This window comes from Chiloscyllium punctatum, chromosome 43 (genome assembly GCF_047496795.1).
Source record: "Chiloscyllium punctatum isolate Juve2018m chromosome 43, sChiPun1.3, whole genome shotgun sequence".
NCBI lineage: Eukaryota > Metazoa > Chordata > Chondrichthyes > Orectolobiformes > Hemiscylliidae > Chiloscyllium > Chiloscyllium punctatum.
Window position 1 is genome coordinate 62,292,915 of NC_092781.1, and position 10,681 is coordinate 62,303,595.

The 10,681-nt window shown below is 44.2% G+C and overlaps 1 protein-coding gene across 1 annotated transcript; it reads right to left on the bottom strand.

Annotated features, from left to right (window-relative positions):
- Window positions 1-252: 252 nt before the first annotated feature.
- LOC140466529 (uncharacterized) lies at window positions 253-7,779 on the bottom strand. The gene is made up of 3 exons (XM_072562001.1): window positions 7,691-7,779; window positions 3,248-3,375; window positions 253-2,241 (listed from the first exon to the last, which is right to left on the bottom strand). The coding sequence occupies exons 1-3, from the start codon at window positions 7,712-7,714 to the stop codon at window positions 1,602-1,604; spliced, it is 792 nt and encodes a 263-aa protein (XP_072418102.1). The 5' UTR covers window positions 7,715-7,779; the 3' UTR covers window positions 253-1,601.
- Window positions 7,780-10,681: the final 2,902 nt, after the last annotated feature.

Below are 10,681 nucleotides of genomic sequence, written 5' to 3' on the forward strand. Positions count from 1 at the left end.
TATGACCAGATTGGGACTATAAATATTTGGGACATGACAACAAAATAGCTAATTAATAGTTACCAGAGTGAGCTTGAGACAGGAGATTATTGTAACAGATGGAATAGTTAAATATCTATCATGATAGGTTATTCAGCAATTGAAGATCACTGTAGCAGCGTTACCAATAAATATCTAACGGTGACATTAGAACAACGTTAAGTAGAATATACGACTTAGGTGATAATGAGAACTAACAACACTGGTTTATTGTGTACCTAGAGCGAGGTACTTGATTAACATAGTTGGACATGCTGATAATCAAACAGAAACATGATTAAAAATATATAAAATTCCACGGAGCCTGAGGTCTGTGGGCTTTCAAGAATCAGCTTTCTCGGTGTCACGGTTTTTTGTTTGCAAAAAAAGGCCTACTTCTTGAAGAACTCTCTCCGCCTTCTGGTGGTTCTCTGTATTTTCTCCAAAACAGTGTTCGACAAGGTTCCTCTACTGCTAAGCCACAGACTTTAAAGCAAGAATACAGGCTACTCAGCCTCTTTCCCATAGCTCAAACCCTCCAACCCTGGCAGCATCCTTGGAAATCTTTTCTGAACCCTTTCAAATATTGTTGTCAAACATCTCAATTTCAGTAAGGCGTTTGATAAGATTCTCCACAGTAGGCTATCACAGAAAATATGGAGGCATGGGATTGAGGGTGATCTAGCAGTTTGGATCATTAATTGGCTGTAAGAAGACAGAGGGTGGTGGTTGATGGGAATTTTTACATCCCGGAGTTCAGTTACTGGTGGTGTACTGCAAGGATCTGTTTTGATGCCCCTGCTATTGATCAGTTTTATAAATGATGTGGATGAGGGTTTAGAAGCCTGGGTTAGTATATTTGCGGATGCCATTAATGTTGGTGGAGGTGTAGATCGTGCCAAATGATGCTGTAGATTACAGTGAGACATAGATAAGCTGCAGAGCTGGGCAGACAGGTTACAAATGGAGGTTAATGCGGAAAACTGAGAGGTGATCCACTTTAGAAGGAGGAACAGAAATACATAGTACTGAGCAAATGGCAAGATTCTTGGCAGTGCAGATGAGCAGACAGTGTCCATGACAGAGACCTGAAAGTTTCCACCCAGGTTGAAGGGTTGTTAACATGGCATACGTGTGTTAGCTTTTGTTAACAGAGGTATTGAGTTTTGGAGCCATGAGATCATGTTGCAGCTGTAAACATCTCTGGTGTGGCCACACAAGGAGTACTGCGCACAGTTCTGCTCGCTGCATTGCAGGAAGGATAAGCTTTGAAAATGGTGCAGAGGATATTTATGAAAAAGGTGCCTGGTATGGAGGGAAGGTCTTTTGAAGAAGGCTGAAGGACTTAATGCTGTTTTCCTCAGAGAGAAAAGGTGACTTGACAGAGGCACACAAGATGATCAGTGGAATAGATAGGGCAGACAGTGAGAGCCGTTTTCCTCGGATGGTAATTGCTAGCACAAGGTGCCATAGTTTAAACTGAGGGGTGATACGTATCGGCCAGATATCAAAGATAGATTCTTTATTCAGAGAGTAGTAAGGGCATGGAATGCCTGCCTGCATCTGTACAGGACTCGCCAATTTTAAGTCTGCTTGATGCAGTATTCCGATGGGGAACATTCTCTACACCTGAATGGGTATTCTACATCACACCTTCTGATATGAAACCCGGTATTCCCCACTGCAGCCAGCTTTTCCCGGATTTCCTGGTGTCTGCTCTGATCTGAATCATGTGCAAATATTTTACTGAAAACAAAATACATGTGAATGTCTGGTTCAGTCCATATGTCCCGAAATGGGGAACTTTGCATGGCAGGGATGATCTCACAATTCCCCGTGTTACTGAAACAGTGATCTAGACATGGGCTGTAGGTGGTGTAGAGAATGATACAGCCCACTGGCTGGTTATTGTGCTGGGTTCTGTTATTCAGCAGAGTTTGGAAAAGCTGATCCGCGGTGCGGTTCCTGTTGATCTGGGCGGGGTTCAGCAATTTACTTTCTGGGCAACGACTGCCGCTGTTCGGGAAGACAGCGAGGTAACTTCCAATTTGGGAGTTCAGGAAAACGTTCACATCGTGGGTAATGAAAGGATGTCTTGATCTGCTGAGGTTCAAGTCTACATGTCTGTTGGTGTTTCTGCACTTGGAAGCAGGTAAAGCCACCAGGAAGGCGAAGTGCCCTCTTCCAGAATGGGTTACCTGGTGCCCAGCTGCTATGCGGAACCTGAAAGAGGGAAATTCAGGGTGTGAGTCAGGGAATAGACTTTGAGTAAAGCATTCTCTTTGCAGTGTCAGTGGGCCCAGTTTGAGATGAGTTACTTGGAGCAATGCGCATCATATTAAAGAAAACGGGAAACACTGCAATTCACATTTCAAGTTCTTGCATGATAGGGTCAATGTTGATTTACTCTGTATCCCTATCCCATCGTTGGAGTAAATTCTGGGATCAGTGAGAGGTTGAAAGAGAGATTCAGGATAACTGACAGAGAGCAGAACAATGTTATTTATGTTTGTACAAATCCTCCTGCAATGACTCAGAGAATGCCACAAGCCTTCTTGATAGCTCGCTCTAAATTCATTTTAAGTTACTTTGACCGATGCACTACTTGTTGCAGCATGATACACGGGATGGTTAGAAATAAATAGAGACGGGAAGAGAGAAAGAGAGAGAGAGAATGAGAGCTACAGGTGCAATCAGTGGGAGCTGGAGGTAGGGAGAATCCTGGAAGAATTGTTAACCGGAAAAATGTTTGTGGCATACAGAGACAAACAGAACAAAAGACTTTCAGACTGACAGGAAATGGGAATAAAAGCAAAGGAGGCAGAGGGAGACAAAGGGAACCTGAGAGGTGTATGAGATGATTCAGTAAACAGTAAAATGTTGCCTGTGTTTGGGATTTAGACTTTCTCTTCAAAGCTCACTCCGATGTATTTCACTCCCTCCTTTATTTCGGGGTCAGCGGGTGCTATCAATTTCACTGTTAGAGATATGACCCCGGGAAATCAGGTAATAGTTTCCCTGGAAGTCCCTTCCTCTAGGAGTAATGAGAGTCCTGGTCAATAGGTTCAGACTTATTTCCCACAGCCACAGAGCACGCCCTATACCTGCCGGGTCCTCGCCATTTATTACCAGCCTGCTCCAGGCAACCAGGCTCTGATTTGACCTCAGATTGAGCACAGCCCCCAGCGTGGAGAGATGGTTAGGTAAGATCTGTTTCACTGACACCTACCGCTGGACAATGCCAGTCAAGGCACGGTTGTCCAGTACAGCCGTATCTGACATGGGGATTGTGAGCAGCACCAACAGGAACTGGTAGAGTGTCCGCATTTTGAGATTTGTCAGCACACTTTCACCGAACTATAGGGAAAACACAAAAAATCTGAAAAGGATGAAAAAAACAACTTATTCAATTTATACTACATTGGCAAGAGCGTGTAAGATATGCAAGGACACACATGTCAGCAAACAGAAAATGTCTGTCTACCGTCCTAGCTGGTGCTTGCCAAGTAATTAAGCAGAAGTTCTGATTATCTCCCATGGGTATGATTTGCAGGTGAAGGTTGGAGTTTCTTCCAGGAGTTATAGGGTATAGCTCCTGGAAGGGTGGATGGGTGGAGGAGATGTGGAGGGACACCACTGGACATTGAGAGACAGGGTCAGCGCTGGACAGTGAGAGAGGGAGCACGGGACAGTGAGAAATAGGGAGCGCGGGGCAGTGAGTGAGAGGAAGCGCTGAACAGTAAGAGAGTGGGACAGCGCTGGACAGTGAGAGAGAGGGACAGCGCTGTACAATGAGAGGGAGCGACATCGCTATACAGTGAGAGAGAGGGAGGACAGGACAGAGAGAAAGAGTGAGGGCGGGACAGTGAGTGAGAGGGAGCGCTCGATAGTAAGAGAGTGGGACAGCGCTGGACAGTGAGAGAGAGGCACAGCGCTGGAGAGTGAGAAAGGGACAGCGCTGGATAGTGAGCGAGAGGGAATGCTGGACAGTGAGAGAGAGGGAATGCTGGACAGTGAGAGAGAGGGACAGTGCTGGACAGTGAGCGAGAGGGAATGCTAGAGAGTGAGAGAGAGAGAGACACTGCTGCACAGTGAGCGAAAGGGACAGATCTGGACAGTGAGCGAGAGGGAATGATGGAAAGTGAGCGAGAGGGACAACGCGGGACAGTGAGCGAGAGGGAGCGCTGGACAGTGAAAGGAGGAGCGCTAGACAGTGAGAGAGAGGGAATGCGGGACAGTGAGCGAGAGGGACATCGCTGAACAGTGAGAGAGAGGGACAGCGCGGGACAGTGAGCGAGAAGAACAACGCTGGACACTGAGTGAGAGGGACAGCACTGGATAGTGAGCGAGAGGGAGCGCTGGACAGTGACAATGAGAGAACGCTGGACAGCGAGAGAGAGAGAACGTGGGACAGCGAAAAGAGTGCAGGACACCGAGCAAGAGAGCAAATGTGACAGCAAGCAAGGGAGAGTGCAGGACAGCGAGCGAGAGAGAGCACAGAACAGCGAGAGTGAAAGTGCGGGAAGATGAGCGAGAGCACGCATTGGACAGCAAGTCTGAGAGAGAGTAGGACAGAGAGAGAGCGTGACAGAGAGGTACAGGAGAAGAGAGAGGGGAGACAGCAAGACAGAAGGAGGAAACAGCGAGAGAGGGGGACAGTGTGTGTGTGAGAGGGAGAGAGGGAGATTGAGGGAGGGAGGGAGGTACAGATAGAGAAGTAGTGAAAAGGACATATAGAAAGAGACACAGCGGGAGACAGAGCAAATGCAGACAGCAAGAGAGAAAAAGAGACTGAAAGCGAGAGAGAGGGACGGACAGCTAGAAAGAAAGGAAGAGACAGCAATAGAGGGAGGGTGGGACATCCAGTGGGAGAGAGAGAAAGAGGGACACGCCAGAGAGAGAGAGAGAGAGCGACAGCCAGAGAGAGAGAGAGAGGGAGAGGGTGACAGAGAGAGCGAGACAGTGGGAGAGAAGAAGAGACAGTGTGTGTGACAGAGAGAGAGAGGGGAATAGCGTTGTGCAAGAGAGCAGTGAAAGAAAGAGATAGAGAGAATGAATGAATGAGTGAGAAAGTGAGGTAGAGAGTCGCAGAGATCGGGAGCTGAAGAAAAATGGTGATAGAGGGAGATACAATGGGAGAGGGGGAGATAGTGATAGAGAGAAAGATGGGGAGAGAAAGCTGGGGGAGAGAAAGGGAAAGAGATACATAAAGTGAGAGACAGATAAAGGTAGTCAGAGAGAAAGAGATAGTAACAGAGAGAAAGAAACAGATATACAGAGAGATATGGAGAGATCTAGGCAGTGAGGGAGACAGAGATACAGTGAAAGAGAGCGACTCGGATAGGGACAGAGACACAGTGAAAGAGAGATACTCGGACAGAGACAGAGTCAGAGTAGGTAAAAAAAGCAGGAAGATGAGAGAGAAAGTGTGTGTGAGAGAGAGACTGGCAGAGATAGCGGGAATGTCTGAGAATCAGTGAGCTAGAGAAAGATAGTGTGAGACAGAGAGAGACGACATTAGAGACAAAGCTAGGAAAGAAAGACAGTGAGAGACAGCAGACAGAGAGACACAGATGGAGAGAAAATGAGAGAAACAAGGCAGATGGAGAGACAGAGTGATAATGACAGAGACAGATAGACTGAGTTATATAAAGTGTGAACGAACAAGAGAGAGAGTCAGCGTGTGAGAGATCGAGATAGTGAGAATGACAGACCAACACAGGGAAGAGAGAGAAGGGGTGAGGGAGACAATATCAAATGGAGACAGGCAGAGAGAGACAGAAAAGATTCACCAATCTGAACCACCGCTTCTCCGAGCTAATTCATGACTCTGCCCTTGAGTCCTCAATTGACGTCACTGTCTCTGTTGGCCCACTCCTTCTTTTGATTTGGCCAGACACTTATGTGTTGCAAAACAACCATCTCGGCCAGACGAACAACAAACAACCAGCCACCTCTTGCGTCAACGGGGATTGAAAGCAAAATGCAGACGATAGTTTCGATTGCAGTTGTATATTTCTTTCCTTCTGAAACAGACGATTTCTATAACCTGGTACCTGGTTCCAGACTCCCTCGAAAGAAATACGTTTATTCGTCGTCCAAACATTCAATGGAAATAATCATGTCTTTGTCAGAAGGCAAGTACTGAAGAAATAGTTTTATGCTGATCTCTCCACTGGAAGCACAACCTTCCCTTATACGATCACCGATACTGTACACTTTACTCAAAGGCACAAGCCAGCTGACATCTGGCAAGTAGACAAGCTGACAGTGAAGCAATGCCTCCCCACTGCTCCTGATAATGCGACAGTCTGTATACTCTGTAGTCTGGTTAGCTTCCATTTAAATCAAAGATTTTAATGATTTCTTCATTTGTAACAAATTTGAGTAGCAAACATGAGCAAAAGCCTAAAAAGATCTAATCATGGAATCCAGGGCTAGGTAAAGAGTGTTGTTAATTAAAGGACGAGGTGTACAAAGCTGATGGTGGGTGGGAGGGAGAGTTTTCTGAAGCAGTGGTAATATATTAATTGTATAATATATATATAAAGCTGACGTTAAACCCCGGGCCTGGAGACTCAGAATAGTTTCTAATTCAGTAAAGGGAGGGAATAACAAAATAATGCCTTGTGAGAGAAAACACCATGAAATTAAACTAGTGAGAGATATAAATGTGTTTGCAACAGCTTTCTGCAGGTAAAACAAAATGTGATCACGAAAGTCAAATATGTGCCCTCGATTGGCAGCAGAAGAAAAGCTGCAATTGGGACAAAGTAAACAACAGAGAAATTAAGATGATATTATTGCTTTCTTTCTCAGAGACAAAATTTCACTAAGCTTCTCAACAATACAACAGACACGATACCCTCGTCAAAATGAGGAGATAGACGAACTGGTCATTCATGAACAGAAGTAGAACATAGAACATAGAAAAGTACAGCACAGAACAGGCCCTTCAGCCCACGATGTTGTGCTGAGTATTAATCCTAATCTCAAACAAAATCACCTAACCTACGCACGCCTCAATTCACTGCTGTCCATGTGCATTTCCAGCAGTCACTTAAATGTCCCTAAATACTTGCTTTCACCACCACCACTGGCAACTCATTACATGCATTCACAACTCTTTGCATAAAAACTTACCTGTGACATATCCTATATACTTTCCTCCTAACACCTTAAGAATATGACCCCTCGTGCCAGTCAATCCTGCGTCGGGAATAGTCTCTAGCTATCGACTCTATCCATGCCTCTCATTATCTTGTATACCTCAATTAGCTCACCTCTCTTCCTCCTCCTCTCCAGAGAGAAAAATCGGAGCTTAGTCAATCTCTCTTCGGAAGCCAAGCCCTCCTGTCCAGGTAACATCCTTGTAAACCTTCTTTATACCTTTGCCAAAGCCTCCACATCTTTCTTATAATAGGGTGATCAGAACTGGACACAATATTCCAAGTGTGGTCTCACCAGGGTTTTGTCGAGCTGCAGCAAAACCTCGCGGCATTTAAAGTCGATTCCCATTAATGAAAACCAAAACACCATATGTTTTCCTAATAACCCTACCCACCTCGGTGTCAACTTTGAGGCATTCACCCACTTGAACAGAAAGATCCCTCTGTTCCTCCACACTGCCAAGAATCCTGTCTTTAATCCTATATTCAGCATAAAGTCCGACCTTCCAAAATGTATCACTTCGCATTCATCCAGGTTGAACTCCATCTGCCATTTCTTAGCCCAGCTCTGCATCCCGTCAATGTCGTGCTGTAGCCTGCAACAGCTCTCGATAATATCAACGGCACCTCCAACCTTTGTGTCATTGGCCAATGTACTAACCCACCCCTCAACCTCCTCATCCAGGTCATTTATAAAAACTACAAAGAGCAGAGGCCAAGAACAGAGCCCTGGGGGACCCCACGCCCGACTGATCTCCAGGAAGCATACCTTCCATTCACATAAACTCTCTGCCTTCTGTCAGCCAACCAATTCTGAATCCAGAGAGCCAACTCTCCCTGCATACCTTAACTCCTGACCTTATCAATGAGCCTACCGTGGGGAACCATATCAAATGCCTTGTAGTACTGGAGAAAACAATGTAATCATGGAATCTGAAGATCAGCATCTTTGAATCTGCAGATTATTGGTTGTAGTGATACTGCATAATCGTACATATGTTGCTGGTTATCTTTCCAAATTCTGGAAACTTTGGAATCATTGCTGCAGATTCTATGATGTTGGTATAGCATCAACCCCAGTGAAATATCAGAATGTCTTGAAAACGATGGTGTAAGTGGACGCTTATAAATAAAATGGTCTGATAGGATGGAGTCAACACGAGTTTATTAAGACAAACATTGTTTCACAAACTCGATAGAGCCCCGTCTTTGGAAGAATTAACTGGCAGAATGCATACAATGCAAATAGTGAGGGTCTGGTATCCAGAAGGTTAGAGTGTGTAACTGTAGCTAACAATCTGGTTAGCAGTCAGCATAGTTTAGTGGCCAGCAAGCAAATAATAGGAATATGTAGGCCATTCCCGGATTAGCTTGCTGTGACCAGAATGCTTGCAAAAGGACCAGTCTTTTCACACCAACCATCCCCAATCCATATGCATGGTGTGAATTTTGTCACCAAATGTACGATTTACAAGTTGGCTAATGATGTAAAGTGAGAATGCAAGTTTCGAGGTGAGCATAAAAAGCCAATAAATGATTAATACAAGCTAAGTGTGGAGGAATGAAAGTGTGGAAAATGCAAACCAACAAAGATATTGCAGTGTAATGCCAGAAAATAGTGTTGTGGTGTTTCAGTGAAGATCACATTCATGGTAGGGGTGGGCTGGGAGAGGAAGGCAGCACTGAATAATCTATTCCTGCTTCTAATTCCTACCTTTTCGGTGTCAGTGCAGTTATCCAGCAAGATTATCCCCACAGCTCATCATGAGCTGAGCACGTTGCATCTCACTTCAAGTAAAAGATTCTTGTTGAGCCTTTTCCGTCAGTGCGTGAGGCATGGACAGCCCTGTATTGTCGAATCAGACATGATTAAAACTGGGGCAAATACGAGGAAACGGTGAACATCATTTTGTGTTTCATTGATTTTACTGCATGGTTATCTCACTAACACCTGATTAATGCAGACACAGTCATTGTAATAGAATTTTAAGCATGAGCAGGGTAATTTCACAGAATAGGATGAATTGAAAAGTAGGATTCTAATTTCGAAGAAACACATAAATCAACAGAAACGTGGAAGCAACGACCTGGTCAAATTCGAAATTTGGTCTTGAAGCAATGTTTCCATGAATAAGTCTCTCAGAATAAGTCCTTATTTAAATTCATACGTAATTGTGCTTTTTGGGAAGCATTCCACCAATCTAATTCATGAGGGTCTTCTGCAGTTTCGACATTGAATGCCCATTTCCAATAAATTGCATTTCCCATGGCCCTGCAAATTTATATTCCACAATACCCATAAAATTAACTTTTGAGATCAAAGCAGGATATGATTTTGCTCTGTAAATTAGATGCTTCTGGCTAGAGAAGGTACCTGAGAGATTTGACTTTAGCAGTTAACAGTGTAAGGTTACATAGGGCCAGAGAAAGTACAATAGATGTCCCTGGATAAACAATTGCATACACACGGAGAAAGGAATTACAAGTTGGGGCGTGAGAGCTTCTGCATCAGGGGGTCGTTAACATTTCACATCGTGCATTCAAAAAACCAAGCAAAAACAAAACAACATTTTGTGGACATCTTTCTATGCACAAATACCATGTACATTTGAGTAGTAATTGAACATTTTTGGCTAGCTTTTAAGGTTAAATTTACAGGGTCGACTATTGTGTTGCAACGATTTTTGAGGGGCTGAAATCCATGTCGATGAAACTTCAAACCATATCACGAGCATGAAGACTGACGTCTCTGCGGAGTTCCTCAGGTTGTCCTAGACCCAGCCATCTTCAGCTGCTTCATGAATGAACCTACCCTCAAAAGCAGGGATGTCCAACGACGATATCACAATGCCCAGCATCATTCCGGATTCCTCAAATCCTGAAGCTGCTCATGTTCGATTGCAACAAGATCTGGACAATATCCTGACTTAGATTTAAAAGTCATTTTAAAGAATTTCCCCCAAATAAATATCAGGCAAAAGCATCTCCATTATGAAACAATGTAACCATTGTCCCTTGATATTCAATGGTGTTACCGTCACTAACTCTCTCACACTCAATATCCTCGGGTTACTATTCACCAGAAACTCAACAAGACTTGGAAGCTGGGGAACATGGGGGAATAAATAGTGATGTCTTGAAAGCTGTCCATATTACAGAGGAAGTGGTGCTGGAGATCTTAATATCAATAAAGGTAGATATGTCCTCAGGACACGATCAGGTAATTCAGAATACTGTCGAATATTTATTTCCCACCTTTTATTCGTGTTAACCTAGTCTACCTGGTGATCACGTCCAAGTCATGTCCATCTGTCAATTTGCAGATGCTTTGCACATTCAAGGAGAGAAAGTATAATTTACATTTTTATTAAAATTAAACTTGTCCCTTCCTGTTCCTTTCTGCTTATCGTCAGACGCATGATCATGATATTTCAATTTTTCAATCGTTATCTGTTTTTGCAAATATCCACTGACCTAACCCCTGCTCCTGCCTC

Bases quoted from the DNA above. Each gene is read 5' to 3' on its own strand.
- LOC140466529 (XM_072562001.1), bottom strand. From the start codon at position 7,714: ATGCGAAGTGATACATTTTGGAAG. The intron at 3,376-7,690 runs GTCGGACTTTAT...TTTTCCCTATAG, and splicing joins GAAGTGATACATTTTGGAAG to TTCGGTGAAAGTGTGCTGAC. The intron at 2,242-3,247 runs GTAGGTGTCAGT...TCCCTCTTTCAG, and splicing joins TTGACTGGCATTGTCCAGCG to GTTCCGCATAGCAGCTGGGC.